Source organism: Sinocyclocheilus rhinocerous, unplaced genomic scaffold (assembly GCF_001515625.1).
Source record: "Sinocyclocheilus rhinocerous isolate Xijiao unplaced genomic scaffold, SAMN03320098_v1.1 scaffold1868, whole genome shotgun sequence".
Lineage (NCBI taxonomy): Eukaryota > Metazoa > Chordata > Actinopteri > Cypriniformes > Cyprinidae > Sinocyclocheilus > Sinocyclocheilus rhinocerous.
Window position 1 is genome coordinate 23,132 of NW_015661949.1, and position 16,852 is coordinate 39,983.

At 37.7% G+C, this 16,852-nt stretch overlaps 1 protein-coding gene across 1 annotated transcript in view; it reads right to left on the reverse strand.

The window, feature by feature from the left end:
* Positions 1-5,571: 5,571 nt before the first annotated feature.
* LOC107726968 (adenosine kinase-like) overlaps positions 5,572-16,852 on the reverse strand; it is a 51,552-nt gene continuing 40,271 nt past the window's right edge. Inside the window, exons 3-5 of the mRNA XM_016536679.1 lie at positions 15,092-15,264; positions 10,007-10,115; positions 5,572-5,701 (exon numbers count right to left, since the gene is read on the reverse strand). Coding sequence (XP_016392165.1) covers positions 5,654-5,701; positions 10,007-10,115; positions 15,092-15,264 — 330 coding nt within the window. The 3' untranslated portion in view covers positions 5,572-5,653. The remainder of the gene's footprint in view (positions 5,702-10,006; positions 10,116-15,091; positions 15,265-16,852) is intronic.

Sequence of the window (16,852 nt, forward strand, 5' to 3'; positions counted from 1 at the left end):
GGGGGGGGGGACGAGCTCTGGTGTACAAGAGAAAAAAAAAAAAAACCTACAACCTCTTTTGCTTTTTGTAAAAATGTCAGTGCTTAAGCTAGATGCAAGTGGGTCCACATTGGGGCTGTAGATACACACATAAGAAGGGATTTGCGTAAACGTGCACATCATTACCCATCAACAATTGCAGTTGATGTAAAACGAGCAATCGCTCTGAGAGAAGTGCAAATCCCTCCTTCCCCAAACCCCCGTTCTTGACATCTGCTCCATGCCCAAACATCTGCACAGTGTTACTCTAACTCTTCTCACACACATAGCTGGGATCCGCCAACCCAACCGCCGCCGCTAATAAACAACGAGGTGAATTGTGGCTTTGAAGGAAACTTCATCTCTTCTCTTTGGGGCCCCAAAAGTGCTCATAAATCTTAGGAAAAAACAGTATTAAGCATACCTTAATATGGCCTTTAGCCGTACAAACACGGGTGAAGAGAAGTTCAGGGCGATACTGTCAGGTAGCCCTACGCTGGGTGCCAAGTCTCCGATCGACCCGAGGGGAAGGATTCTAAACAAACTCCAGAATGAGGTCAATAGAACGAGATATATTCAATGTCATTTAGCGTTTGAATCATTCACCGTGTTTCGAAACGCCTGCCTCATTCAGCTAGATCTCAGCATGTACTTGATACAGTATTTAACACTCTGTGATATTTTATTGATCCTGTCATATCGGAGAACTCATCCCCTTCTCATACTAGGATCTGTGTAGTAATGCGCGAGTCTCAATGCTCAGCGCATTAAAAAACAATCAGCTGCAACTCGGGTGTCTCCGCACTTCATCTACTCGTGGCAATTTCACGGCCGCGGCACATGAATGTTTCAGCTGGAGTGTCTGGTAGAGCAGCTATCCCGTGTCTGAGGTGGCGTGAAGGAGGGGTTTCTCAGAGCCGGGTAACTACCCCTTAACAAGAGGCCTAGAGACCTCCAGCGGTATCCACTTATCATCTCTAAATATTAGCCTGACCTCTCAGCCAGTCGCTTCCTCCCCGGGGGCACAGGCAGGAAGAGGGGTTTCCATTGGCCGTGGAGAGCACTCCGTCGGATCAAACGTTCATCTAACACGCGACTCCACGAGGCTTTGATCGTTTCGAGTCCTATTCAGCGACAGGAAAGGTTTGTGTTTGAAGGAGGTTTACAGCAATGAGCGTGAGAGTGTGTGTACACTTTAGAGGCATCGACTGTGCTCGAGTGCCGTTCCTCTGAGTATGTGCATTTACTGGAACTTTTGGAGAGCACTCGCTTTTCTGAAAATTTCCTCGCAAATGTACTAAACCTGCCGGCCTCACCTGTAAAAAATATTCATGAAAGGGTCAATTATGGTGCTCATTGAAAAGTAAAAAAAAAAAAAAACTGGCTTAATTGGAGGACAACGAAAGAACAGAAAGTCACAAAATGTTTTGTGATTTGATCACTCAAACCACATTTGGGCATTTGGTCAGTAAAGTTTTGAAATAAGGCTGCATTTATTTGATCAAAAATACAGTAAAATGGGAAATATTATCAATTTTAATTGACTGTTAATTAATTAATTGTTTACTATTTTAATATACAGTATCTAATACATCAATAATATATAATTGAATATATAAAATAATACATATATTATTGATATTAATAATATTCATATATTATTATTATTATTATTATTATAAGTTTATAATAATAAGTTTGAGATCATTAAGATTTTTTAATGTTTTTTTTAAAGAAGTTTCTTATGCTCAGGCTGCATTTATTTGATCAAAAATACTGAAAAAAAATGTAATTTTGTGAAATATTATTGCAATTTAAAATAGAATTTATTCCTGTGAAGCAAAGCTGAATTTTCAGCATCGTCTTTAGTGTCACATGATCCTTCAGAAATCCTTCTAATATGCTGATTTATAATCAATGTTGGAAACAGTTGTGCTGCTTAATATTTTTTTGGGACCTGTGATACTTTTTTCAGGATTCTTTGACGAATAAAAAGTCAAAAGGACAGTATTTATGTGACACTGAAGACTGGAGTAATGTCTGATGAAAATTCAGCACTGCGTCACCGAAATAAATGATTTTTAAAGTATATCAAAATAGAAAGCCAATATTAGAAATTGCAATAATATTTCTGTATTTTTGATCAAATAAATACAGCCTTGATGAGCAGAAGAGACTCCATTAAAAAACAAAAAATCTTACTGATCCCAAACTTTTGAACGACAGTGTGTATATAATATATATTTTAAAATGATAGCATATATATTTTAAAGTGATGGCAATGCTACTTTAGTCTTCAGTGTTACATGATCCTTCAGAAATCATTTTAAAATGCTGATTTGGTCAAGAAACAGGAATCTTTTGTAATAATATAAATGTCTTTACTGTCACTTTTGATTGATTTATTGCATCCATGCTGAATAAAAGTATTCATTTCTAAAGTACTAAACCCAATTTTTTAAATGGTAGTGCACAGAGACACACTGACACAGATGTATCCAGTGAAGAAATGTGACTGAAATCCAATCACAAGTCGTCAAAGGAGATGCCATAACGTCACGTTATAACACACAACCCCATGTGTGCTCACGTCAGCTAATGATGCTTCAATTATACTGCAAACATGTCTCCGCCGGGTAAACAGCCTCCTATACCCAACCAGCACAAATGCCTTCCTGATTCGCAGCAAATTAGACACATGGCAAATAATACCTAACTGGCTGCTGTTGTGTTTGCGCTATGCATTCATAAACAAATTGGTAAAAGGGGGCAGCGAGGCTAATGGTTAAGATGCAACGTGCGTATAATTGTACAATTAGGCTCTTATCATCATGTAGGACCTCACCATTACTGACTGCTATTAGCGAAAAATAATAAAATGGTAAACAGATTATAAGTGCAACATTATTACTAGGTGAAATTGATAGATTCATTTAGCAAGGGTTTATGACTAATTTGGTCTCTCCCTTGATACAGCAGTCTGGGCCACAAAATGCTTCCTCTGTGTTGTCTCATATTTGATGAAGTTTGCATCATTGATTCGGTTATTTTGCTGTTTATTACGGTGAAGCTGCTTTGAAGCTGTCTGTATTGTATTAAGTGCTATATAAATAAAGGTGGCTTGATTTGACTTGTTAGGATATCAGAAACGTATCACACTCCCCACAGGCATGAGATTCACAGACCACAGAAAAGCTAAATAAGCCATTTGACTGACAGCATGACTCACGCATACAGTATGGCAGATCTCCACGGCCAGCAACATGGAGACAGAGGCGTGGCTGGCAACCACCTCCAATCAAACACTAATTCAAATCAACATGAAGTGCATTCACAAATCTCCTTTACAAGGTTTACAAAGAGTGAATGTAGCCTTGTAAATGACAAAATTTTACACGAAGAAAACGTGAGCATTTTTCTAGTCAAAATGCACTAATATTTTGATTGGATCCGATGTCCTGCCTGTTTATATTCACTTAAGACAGACTAACTTTGTTTACATATTATATTATATTAATGATATTATATTAGATTAGATTTATTATATTATATTAGATAATTTTTTGATGAAAAATAGATTTAATAGACAAAGAGGGAAAACAATGAACATTATTAATAAGTTACCTGCAATGTTTTTTTATTGTTTGTTTACTTGAATAATTAATAATAATTAAATGTAAGCAAAGAAATCTGTCTATCTATTAATTTATTTATTTGAAGCATAAATAATACATTTTCCAACAAGTGATAAAATGTAATGAAAATTTACCTGCAATGGTTTCGTTTTTATTATTATTGATTGTTTACTTGAATAATTACTTGAAAAAATAAAATATTATAATAATAAAAAAAATAAAAAATAACTATAAAATAAGCTAATAATAGAATACTTATAAGGCTACATATAACTTACCATGTTATTTGTTTTTTTTAATATCAATATTTATCTTTAATAAATTAAGAATGTTTATGCATATGTTTATTCTTCAGCATCTCTGTGAGCCTACTCCGGACAAGCAGCTTGGAGAATGAATATAATGTAATGTAATAGTACTTTCAGTTTTATTTGTTAAAATTTTAATAATATTTAACTTCAATAAATGAAGCTTGGTTATGCACATTCATTTCTTGTTGTGGTAACAAAGAGAACAGTGAAATTTTACTGCTACTAGTATCGACTACTAAAATACTGGTATTGTGACAACCCTAGTAAGCAGTACTAATTAAATTTCATCGGAGCAATCCAGCATAGTCACCAGCCTGCAGTGATGGGGCGGCTGCCAGTCATTTTCCTTCCCTCACTAGCTGGATTTGCATTGTGTGATCTTTCTGGGTGGAGTGGAGTGGGGTGGGGGACACAGTTTGGCGGGCAGCTGACGCCAGATTCAGCTCAAGGTCAGCAGGAGGGCTGCCTGAGTGCGAGCGTGTGTGTGTGTGTGTGTGTGAGCGAAAGCAGCGATACCTACGTGGGAGGGATGGCATTGAGAGTCACCTCGCTGAAATCATCGGCAGAGCCCTTGTGAACGAGGTGTCATTATGAGTATGAAATACAACCAACCCCCAACCCAGTGCCCAATTTTGTTGCCAGGGAACTCTGATGTCTGATTGGTGAAAAAAGGACGAGGAAAAAAAAGCACAGGGAGAGGGTGATGGAGAAAAAAAGAGAGAGAATAATGCCACTTCAGGGTGTAGGCTGCCATACTGCTTGCTGTATCAGTTAATGGCCTCTCTCTCCTGCTCTGCTGACAGTATTTTAGACGTAGCTCAACCTGCTTTGTGTGCACCATAGCACTTACAGGTCTGAAAGCTCACGCTAGGCAAATGCACAATGTGAAAAGTGAGCTATAGATAGTGTTAGAGAAAAAACAGACCGAGAGAGAGAGAATGAGTGTTTTTTTTTTCTACAGGTGACACTTCCTTTCACAGCTACCTCCGCGGCAGAGCCACATCCTCCCTGGACGAAGCATCCACTCAGTGGAACTGGCAAACGCCTGCAAGTGTCAAGAGCTCCTCTTTTATGTCCCTGGGCTGCTCTAGAACCATCAGCAGCTGGGGCCTCAGAGGCCCGCCGGGCCCCGCTTTTAATTATCTTCATCTCTCTCACACTTCATCACACCCACTGTTTCTATTTTCTCCCTCCCCCATAACGTGACTGTGTGCACACATTTAAATGCTCCTGTCTCTTTAAGAGAACAGTTGTGCCTTCAGAGACTCTGTGTTCACTCAGAGCAGAGAAGACTGACACGTTGAGGTTAGTACTCAGGTGTAATACACAATACATTTGTGCTTTATGTTTATGACAAGTAGGACAAGTAGGATGGTTTGGAGGTACAGTAGGCCCATAATAATAAAAATAAAAAAATAAAAAAAACATTATCATATACTCAGTTTTTTCATGTAATACTTACATTATTTAATTTCAGCTTGATTTAATTTCAATTAATGAAAATGCCCTTTAAATTATTTAGTTAAAAATAATGACACTGGCAGTTATCAATGTAAATATGAATAAATCGTGGCAGAGCGGCGCGCTGCCTGGCCCGGCCTGAGCCTCTATTAACTCTCCTCTCGTCCAATTGCACCCTTCGGTAGCGGGCACGCTGGGAGTCAGCAGCAGGAATCATTAATCAGTGCTTTACCACACAAACTCCCTCACGCTAATCTGATTTACAGATGAATGAAACTGAGGAAAGAGGGAGGGGAACAACAATCGAGAGTATTGCTGTTAATATTTACAGAGCTTGCAAGGCGGCACAGTATTGATATTCCCCAAACACTCTGCTTGGGTTTTGTTATAGTTAGTGTAAAAGTATAACTTTTGCAATTAATGTGGCCTGAACGACATTACAGTGTGAATCCAAACTGCATTTTTATAGATAATTTCAGCTTTCACACTGTTAGAGAGTTAAAAAAAAAAATTTCATTACTACATATTTATGTTTTAATTTTTATTTTAAAACTTACTTGTTGAAAATATTTTTATTTTAATCAAAATAATGACAAATGTAATATATACTACAAACAGATAATATTTTAGTTTTAATCAAAATAATGACAAAAGTAATATATACTACAATTAGAAAATAGTAATGAAATATACCAATTTATTAAGATAAATTATATAGATAATTATAAAAACTTATTATAAAAACTAATAGTAATATAATATTTATAGTGTCTATAAAATATGTAATATGTACTAATATATCAATGTAAAGTATATAAATACATATATATAATTTTCAATTACTTTATTAAAAATAACAATGATATAATTTGTACGTTTAAAAATATATTACATAATGTATAGTAATATATATAATAATAATAAAAACAACACCATTAAAAATATCTGTGTGTGTGTGTGTGTATATATATGTATACTGTATGTGTATATGTATATGTATATATGGTATTGTTGTCTTTATTATATATTTATATATTATATTACTATATATTATGTAACGTGTAATATATACACACACATATTTGTATTCTGAATCATTATGTGATTAGTTGTGCTCTCCTTGCAGATATTTATAATTACTTTTAATTGCCTTTACTTTGCAGTGATGTTGATTAAGTAGCAGCTGACTAATAAAAAGTTGTGCCCTGAATGTCAATAAAACAAGAACCCGCCAATAATTTAGCATTTCAGTTATGCAGAACCACAGCCTAAGACTTCGCCTAAACCTGTGCCACTATTATTCTTATGCCTTGCAAGCACTGGTATTTCCTTCAGGAAATGCATATCTATCCTCTCAATAGAACACCATCAGGGTAAATTAAAATCAATCCCTGAGGTTAAAGTGAGCGAGTTGCATGGTTTCATGTTCACACAGGGATGTCTTCCACTCTGAACACAAGGTCAATGGAGATTACCGCTCAAGGAGGCCTCCCTTATCACTGCACTGAAGCATGCCACAGTGCATTAAGTGGAAATGGCGCTGGATGGTCTCCACTCAGCCCTCTTTAAAAAAAAATCTGAGCAAAATGCACCGCCGAGGACTAGAGCAGACCTTTGCACTTACGATTCACAATATGTCCTTGTTTACCATTAAACGAGTAAATCTAGCTGGTTACCGAGAGGTGCTTAGGTGGAAAATGGAGCAGTCCTGATTGATGCCATGATACGGTACAATTCTAAGGCTATGACTCCGTAAATAACAGATAAGAATTCTGGCAGTGGACCGGGGTGCCGTCACAATGTGCTATCCCATAATGTCAAGGGAGGAGAGAATCGGACCAGATCTGAAGCAGTGTAGTGTAGTGTAAGAGCTCTCTAAGGGGGTGAGCTGAGGATTGACCACCACTGTATTGTGATCTCACAGATGGGCTCACACGCTTGCCAATTACATGGCAATTACATATTTGCATAGCCACCAATGATAAATCCGGCCTAACTCGCTACAAACCCATCCAACATATTTGCATTTTAAATGAACTGGGATTTAATTCATCGCTTTTATGCTGAAGACCCAAAATGTGGATGAATTACAGTGGCGGTTATCAATATACATTTCCTGTTTCCATTCTGATTCACCAATTCTCCATTTGATTCAATTAGAGCTACATTAACATCAAGTTACTCAATTAACATCATAACTACATTCAGTAATTGAATATTTTAATATTTGATGATAGACAGATGATAGATAGATGATACAATGATAGATAGATGGTAGAAAGAAAACAGAACAAGAGACAGACAGATTCTATTGCTGAAATTCAACTTAATGATATTAGTAACAACTCAAATGGATCTAGCATGATTTTGATTCACTAAAGAATCATTTATAGTCTGAGTCTTTTGTTTTTGAATCAAACTACACTGGTCATGCTGTACATAGAGTAAAAGATCAATGTTAGGATTTTATGACTCAATATCTACATTTAATGGTTAAATCAAATTAATTGTTTAAATGACGATCACGATTAATCAGAAAATCTATATTTTTACCCTGCCCTAATGAATTAGTGTAGAATATATTCATTAGATAACAAGGTAAAACTTATGCCTCCTTGTGCAAGTAAAGAAAGAGATACTCAAAAAAAACTTAAGGTCAGCAGAGAAAGAGCGAGACAGACGAAGAGAGAGACAGACAGATGTGGTTTGATGTATAACAAGGACAGACTGGCTGGTGCCACAGCCTGTGATGGTTATATGGAAGAGGAAATCGCTTACATAATCCTGCGTCAGTTGAATACAGAGACTCCTAGATAACCAGCAGGACTACGAACAAGAGTGCTCAGTTTATTTGATCAACCGGCTTGTTTTCAGTTTCTCAGTTCAAACAATCAAGATCTGACGCACAGCCAAAACAAGCACCGGAGTCCCTTCAGAAACAAGTGCGTGTAGAACAAAAAGGAAGTTCATAGAGACTTTAACCGCCGAGACCTCGGTCGGTGCACCTGTCGCGGTCGAGTCGGCTCCCTTAGGGACCGTGTCCATCTCTACCTGCACACCGCTCTTAGACCAGGGGCAGAATTCAGGAACGTTCGCTCCAACATTAAAGTGGGAGAAGATCTACTCCAGTAATGAACTTTCTCTGGCAGGATAATCAATTCTCACACTCCACGACCATCCCCGGCCCGCCTCTGGCCAGAAAGTGTGAGAGCGAGAACAAGAAAAATGCAGGGCTGGAGTGGCTGTGCAGCTCGGCCAAATGCATTAAACATGTCTGTGGAGCGGAGACCTGCAGAGCACCTGGAGAAGCTGCGTTCACAGCTCGGTTTGGACCTGTGGAGGAAAAACAAGCCAGCCCACTGGGACGCTCAGCACTCCAATCTCAGCTGAAATTTGAGCCTCGGACAAACTGAGCAGGGCATCCAAAACAGAAACTATCACCTCTCCCTAAGGATCGCTGTCAAACAAGCACTACCGAAAAGCCTGGGCTGACAAAACGGGGACAAGACTTTCAATAAACACTGGAATATGCTTGCTTGCTTGCTTTCTCTCTCTGCCATCGAGGACAGCCATTCATCCAAGGGCACAGCTTGATGTGGATCTCGATGTTCGGTGGAGCGCCTTGTGCGTCTGCACGCTTATGCAACAAGCGTGCTGAAAAGAAGTGACGGCGACAAGAAGCCGATGAAGCGGTAGAGCCATCAGGGCACTTTCCCATGAACATCGGCTTATTCAGCCAAGTTTGAAAACACAAAGGCCGTCAATACGCAACGGCTCCTCAATATTCATGCATAGCCTCGAGCTTCCCATTCACCAAACGGCAGCGTGATGAAAAACGTTTAATCAGGGACAAAAATGATTTGATTAGAGTGTCACGTTACAATGGCTGCCAAATTGAGCTTCAAAGACTGACTCCTGCTTCGTGGTTAATCACAGTCCTACAATACAGGTATTCAACAAATGATGTCCGAGCCGGTGCGGATGCCAGACTTTCCCTCAATGAATGGAGCTTACAGCAGGTACAGACCCACATGGAGAGCCATTCCAATCACATTTGCAATGGCTCATTAACAATAAGGTCGGAGTGTAATGGGGTCGCTCGTTTCACACCAACCTTGATTACCGGTAATTACGAGCAGTGGCTTCTTGCATCTATCTCTTCTTGTGGTGTGTACTCCGAATTAACCAGCACAGCTGACTAGCGGAGCGGACGAGTGCTTAGACAAACTTATTTTTTTAAGGACTGCGCTTCAGACTCCATCCCCCACCTTCCAGTACCAGTTACGGCCCTTCGGGATTTCATGCATCGTGGCAGTGTAGGGTTTGGAACAGAAGTTACATACTCTAGATGACAGTGTTTCTACCATTAGATCACAATTGCAAACACACATCCAAATAAAATCTCTCATCCTTCACCAAGAGGAAAAAGCTGCACCCTCTGCAATCTGATTTTTCTGAGTTTGGCTCAGAGAAGAATAAGCAAACTGCCAACAACTTGAAAAACTCAATTTTAACACTCCGCATCATGAGGTGACAAACTGCAAAAAAGGCAAAAGTGTCAAGAGAGGCATTTCTACTTACAGCGATGTAGTAAACTTGGGCTTTCTCAACAAGTTTCCAGTTCTCCTCCAGATCGAGGTGTTTCTCCTTCTTGTAGCAATTAGCGGCTGCAAGATTCGCAACAAGAGACCTAACAGACAGCAAAAACACAAAACTACAGTCACTGTCAGAGTATAAACTAGGGTCAACTATTATATTTTCCAGCAAAATAAGTGCCTGAATATTACATAATGGTGTTACATTATGGAAATATAATTTCAGAATTGCAATAAATTAAAAACATTTAAATTATTCAATATTTGTAATTTTTTAAAGTATTTTATTTTATACATTGTACAGTATTTTATAAATTTCAAGAGTAGTAGTGTGAAATAAATAAATAGCATGGGTTCAGTTAAATGCTGGTGGGTATCTAAAAAAAAATCCAGCAAGACAAATGGTCCAGCAAGAAAAAAAAAAAAAAAGAAAGTAGTTTAATACATAAAATAAAATGTTTCACAAATGCATTTCTCTCCAGAAGGTTTTGGAGAAAAATTGTATCTTTAAATTATCATCATTATACGACCCAAAGGCACTGTCTATTTCTCATAACAACAGTGCCCATTTCCTTCTCTTAAATGGCTTTATATGAAACAAACCACATAATGCGGTTGAGAAACCGACTTTATCTTCAGGGTGATTGTGTAAATTATGTAGCTCCTTCACGGAGTGAAACGTGCTGCTGCTGTACCTTTGTAAATTGCTGTAGGCGGAATACGGCTAACATATGGACTATGGTTTTCTAAACAGCTGCTTAGTGTCAGCTCTGCCAGAATTAAATATCAGCACACTTTTTTCTTTATTTCTCTTCTTTTTATTTAAGTACAAATGCCTTACAAGACCTTTCCCATAAATAAATGAACAAACAAATCAATAATGCAGGAGAACTGCAAACGTCCACCGGGACTGCTGTTTCTCCATTAACCTCCCGGTGGTCCTCGTATCAACAAAAACAACTAATTCCACTTTGAAAAACAACCACTCTCATTATTCACTTGTTACTGAGAGGATGCGGTCCCAACAGGCCAGTCGCTACAATGAAGCAGCATTAGCCTTAGAGAAGAAACACTGCTATGCACAGCCAGGCCACAAATGAGAATCAATAGACCTGCGGTTATGGCTTCTGGAGGAAAAGTGAAGAGGTTTGATAGAAAAGGCAGACACAGAGAATTTATGAACAGGTGCATGCTTGTTAAAAAGGCTTCAAGAGAATATAAATGTTATTATATATACACATATATATTATTTCTGGCTTACAAATTTGATTTGCCTGTTGGAGCTGTGTTGTAGCGCATAGTGCACATGATCAAGACACAGAGCAACATTACTCATGTGGGTGATGCAGGTTTCAAGTTCAGCCTGCAATATGTCCACATCATACATCCTTTTCTATATCTCTGAGGAAATCTGTTTACTATGTAATTGGGATATTAAAATTCTGGCCAGTGCAAAAAGCTGATAATCATTTTAATTTTATTATCGGCCATAACATGATTAAGTTTTACATAAAATGCTTAAGTTTGAACTTTTTCCATATATATATATATACAGTGGGTACGGAAAGTATTCAGACCCCCTTAAATTTTTCACTCTTTGTTATATTGCAGCCATTTGTTAAAATCATTTAAGTTAATTTTTTTTCCTCATTAATGTACACACACCACCCCATATTGACAGAAAAACACAGAATTGTTGACATCTTTGCAGATTTATTAAAAAAGAAAAACTGAAAAATAGAGAGAGAGAGAGAGAGAGATAATTTAAGCATCACAATATTATGAAATGTGTATGTTCATTATTCATTTTTAACTTTACTAAAGATTTCACTTAAAATTATTAGTGTCTTTAAGATCTTCTTTGAGTGGTAGATGACAGCAAAAAGGGGATTTTAATCTCTCTCTCTCGGTGTGTGTGTGTGTATATACACCACCGTTCAAAAGTTTGGGATCAGTAAGATTTTTAATGTTTTTTTGTTTAAGTTTCTTATGCTCATCAAGGCTGCATTTATTTGATCAAAAGTACAGAAAAACAGAACAACAGTTTTCTATTTTTAATATACTTTAAAATATAATTTATTCCTGTCATGCAAAGCTGAATTTTCAGCATCATTACTCCAGTCTTCAGTGTCACATGATCCTTCAGAAATCATTCTCATATGCAGACTTACTATCAATGTTGGAAACATAATATTTTATTGGAACCTGTGATACTTTTTTTTCAGGATTCTTGCATAAAGTTAAAAAGAACGGCATTTATTTAAAATAGAAATCTTTTTTTTTTTCAATCTGAAAAAATATTCAGATGGAATTGATCACTAAATATGAAAAAAATGTGATGCATTTAAAAAACAAAAAACAAAAGTCAGCCGATAACCAATGTGGCACCAACATATTGTTCATCTCTACCATGTGTATCCACATCTAATAAAACATCAAGCCTTCTTGACGCAAAAAAAAAGCATCTGATTGTAATTTTCACAGAGGAACATGCAAGATGCTGATCTGACACCCTCCGGCTTGATGTCACCATGTTAATCAAAATCAAATCCATTAAGGCATAATAAGCATTTCGAGTGGCAGAGTCACGCTGATCTGACCAGGCAGATTGTGTCGGACTCTCCTCCACGCTATCATTACGGCACAGACAGGAAGGGCAGACCTCTCGCTGCAGGCTGTAGACCCGTGACCTCTCCCTCCCCCCTCAAACCGGTCTGAAATCAGTGGCCTTTTAACACCGTTTCTCGTCTGGCGGCTGAGTACAGGTGCGCTGCGTAGCTGGAGGGAGAAAGTATCGAGGAAGATATTGATCAAACCGCTTTCAGGCCTTGAGCTGCAGGTCTGCGAGTCTCCTGTAATGAAAGGGTCTGCTTTGACAGGTGAGGTGCTAATGAGAAGAGTCTCATAAGGCCAAGGCTGACAGCTCTACAAGCCGCTGCTCTTTCAGACAGTCTCTAATGTATAGCCCGCTCACACTAACTCTATGACAGTCTAAACAAAGAGACCAGCTCTCATAAATCTCCTTCTCGAATTTCATATCTTCACTGGTTACATGGGACCTTTTAAACATATATTATATGACTATATGTGTACGCCGAGGTGGTCTATAATACCTGGAGAACACTATCTTAGTATTTGCTTTCATAAACACTCACTCAACATCAATTCTGTTACAGCAAATGCATAAATCCACAATAAAGTGACCAGGATGATCTGCAATGCCTCTCATTTGACAGCTTGGCTCAGAGAGGACACACCTGTGAGCGGTTGCTCACGTACACACACACTTACAATAGTTTTGTTAGCAGCTCTGATTAAAAGGCAATAGCATGGCTGACAACATGCAAAACAAATGCAGATCACCACCTGAACGATCACGACTGCCTCAGAGGAGCATCTATTATTCAGCTGATATCACTGACACCGGTGCCCCTGCAGATGCATGCTTTTTTCATTAAAGGAATAGTCCTCCCAGAAATGAAAATGATGTCATAATTAAAGTGTGTATGTTTTTCAATGAATCCCAAAACATCTTTGAAGAACTCCTAAGCACATAAAAACAGTTTATAGCGACCATAATTGTCAAGCTCCAAAATACAGTTTCCTGCACTACTACTAAGCAGTGCTGTTGTGAATTTACAGCACGAAACATACACATTACCGCGGGAAGTAGGGGTGCTGGGGGTGCTGCAGCACCCCCTGGAGTGTCGCCCACGAAAAAATGGGGGTGCTGGGGGTGCGGTGTTAAAAATAAATGAATGAACAATATGTAATAAAAAATAAATACAATTCATTTGATTAATTTGTATATTCATTAAAATGTATTGAAAAAAGTAGCCTAAGCCTACAATGACAAGAAGCAACGGTTAAACATGAGTCAAGTTGAATCAAATTGACTGTGAAAGTTGTTTCAACTTCTTAAACTTCTTAAACTGACTTAAAAAAAAAACCATTTGTTGCCATGGTTTTTTTATTATATTCAGTGGCGTAGCGTCTAGGTATGCAGGTACATATGGGCACATACAGTCTGATTTTTTTAACAAATCGACTCTTTTGAGCCAGTTCTTTCTAGGGAATCAAAATATGAATCAGCCAGTGTGGTTACTGAATTAACCTCATTTACAAGACTCAACAAACTGAACTGAAAGATATTAATTTTGTCATGTCTGAGATATATATATATATATATACTATAAAATGTAAACATATATAATATAAATAAACATAAATAATAGTATAATAACTATAATTGCAAAAAATATGGAACTTATTTAAACAATTAAATTGAATACAATTAAATTACTACATTTAATAATTAATTAATAAAGAATTAAATAATTAAAAATGTATTATAAAAAAATCATTATTTCGGATTTGTTACATCTGTTCTGTTTAAAAGTAAGTATTTTAGTTTATTTTTTACTAAATATTTCTTACAAAGTGCTAAAAGAATCATTAATGAACTTAAGGAACCACAAACATTGAAAGAAATTCAAAATAATTAAACTCCTTACAACTTCTAATCCTAATATCCATGGTGCCAGATTTTTTTTCCCTAATATAACTTTTTTTTTTTTTAAGATTATCTGGGCAAGCTCCAAAAATATGTCAGCGGTCCATCAGAACTTAAAACCTGGTGTTCATTTGAACAAATCCTCAGAGTTCATACGATTACAGATTAGTCAATAAGCTTCCATGCTTACCATAGCATTTTCTTCGCAAGCAGAGAAATTGTAAGTGACACTTAAATAAACACATCAATCTGCTCCGTTCAAATGTGTAGGCAGCACGTAATTCGGCCCAAGCAGTTTCACATATCTGCTCAGTCATGGAATCTAGCACCCTTCAGGGCCAAGTCATGTGGTGTATCAAAATACCTCTGTGCTGATCTAACCCCGGCAAATAAATAAATCAAGAGCTCTGGCGGAAAAGAGCAGAACAGCCGTCAAGGGAACAGCGAGTCCCAACGCATAGTGAGGTGGGGTGTGTGAATGCACACTGTGTGTGTGCAGGGGGGGTGCTATCCTGAGGAAGCGATAAGGGCCCTCCCTAGAGGAAAGGGGTGGCTGACCTGTTGTCGCCAGTGATGCAGGCAGCACAGGTCCCCGTGGGCTCTTCGCTCTGCTCGTAGTAGTGGGCATCCACGTGGGCCTCCTCTGTCTTCTCCTTAAGGATCTTCCCAAACTTATCCTTCCCAATGCAGCCGAAGAAGTTGGCCCCTTTGTGCGGCTCCTGGACCATCCACTGAGAGGAAGGAGAGATTGAGCAGGGGGGGGGGTCAAAGGAAAGAGAGAAGAGGAAAAGCGATTATTCTAACACGTAAACACAGCTTCCATATCTGACAGTTAAAAAAAGACTGGAAATCACATATCCAGGATCTAGGAAGTTGTCTATATATTGACAATTCCTGGAAAGGCAAAATAGACTGTTGTAGAGAGGCCCTGTGCGTGCAACTCTGCAAGAGAATAACTAGTGAAAACAGGAAGTAATAGCAAACTGATAAGGAAAAGAAACAAATACATTTCAGGGTTAAAAAAAAATTCTTAAGTCAAGGAACAATGTAAAATAAAGTCTTTGTTAGGGAAGTGCCAGCAATGATTAATGATGAAAACTCAAATGCGTGACTAAAAACTTTAACTTTAAAATATTTACATTTATGTTTTTCCATTATGTCTTTCCATATATGTGTAGTTTTATTTTACCATGGTTTAATATTCTAAATTTTAATCTGACACAGTGCCTTAATGTAGTGCTCAAGGTGTAAGATGCTAAAAAAAAGTAGATTGCGAAAGACTTCTAAAACATATACACACTGACAGACAATTAAGAATAAAATTATATTTATATTTTGAAGCAGATAACCTACATTCTGGCTGATTTTAGATATTGATCTACATTTGGACCGATTAGGAAAAAGGCTCTTTTTTACCCCACAGTTATTTGAAAAGCACAGTATAGGCCTAGTATGAAGAAAAAAAAATCTAAAACGTAAAAATAAAGAAAAAAAATGTCAGTGAGACCTGACATATTAATTTATCTGTATAGAGCAATAGGCATTTGCAATTTGGCTTTAATTTATCAGCTTAAATATATCAGCCCATTTTACCTATATGGATAACATTAAAGAGTCACCTTTATCAGTTGATACCAATATGGCTGCCAATATAGTATCAATCCCCACATATCTGTAGACCTCGTCATATTTTTTGGCACTGAGATACTTGAGTTCTGGACTTATAAAAGCTTCTAAATATACAGTGATCCACTCTGATGGAGTGAAACTTTAACAAAAACTGATGGAACAATGAAATGAGATACAGGATGTCTGTCTGTAGGCGGTGTTAAACTAGATTACAGGGGAGCACTAATTCCAGCACCCTGGACGGTGGCTTACCACAAACACTGTGACATTGCCACTTTTATGGGGATGATGAAAAGGTCTTTCTAGGTTTTTAGTGCTGTGGGGTTTAACCTCTGAAGATTTATTAGAGTACACGGTGCTACGTTTGCTGCTTTTATTGCAACCTTGCAATGTCTGTTGATGGGGCCCCTTGTGAATGAGATGCTCTGCCGGAGAGATGACCTGTATACATGAGAAATTAATCACTTCAACCAAAGAGTCTGTCTGTGGAGCAATACACCGCTGTTTACAGTATGGAAGTGGTTCAGTACTGTCTGTTCAATGTTAGGCTAAAAAGACAAACATCCTAAAGCAGTTGATGATGCTAATGTTGCAGTGGGCACCTCAGGTTCTTTAAAGTCAACGTGAAAACACTTTCACAATCCATTTTACTTTACGATTTACTTACTATATCCTGTCAATCGAAAGTTT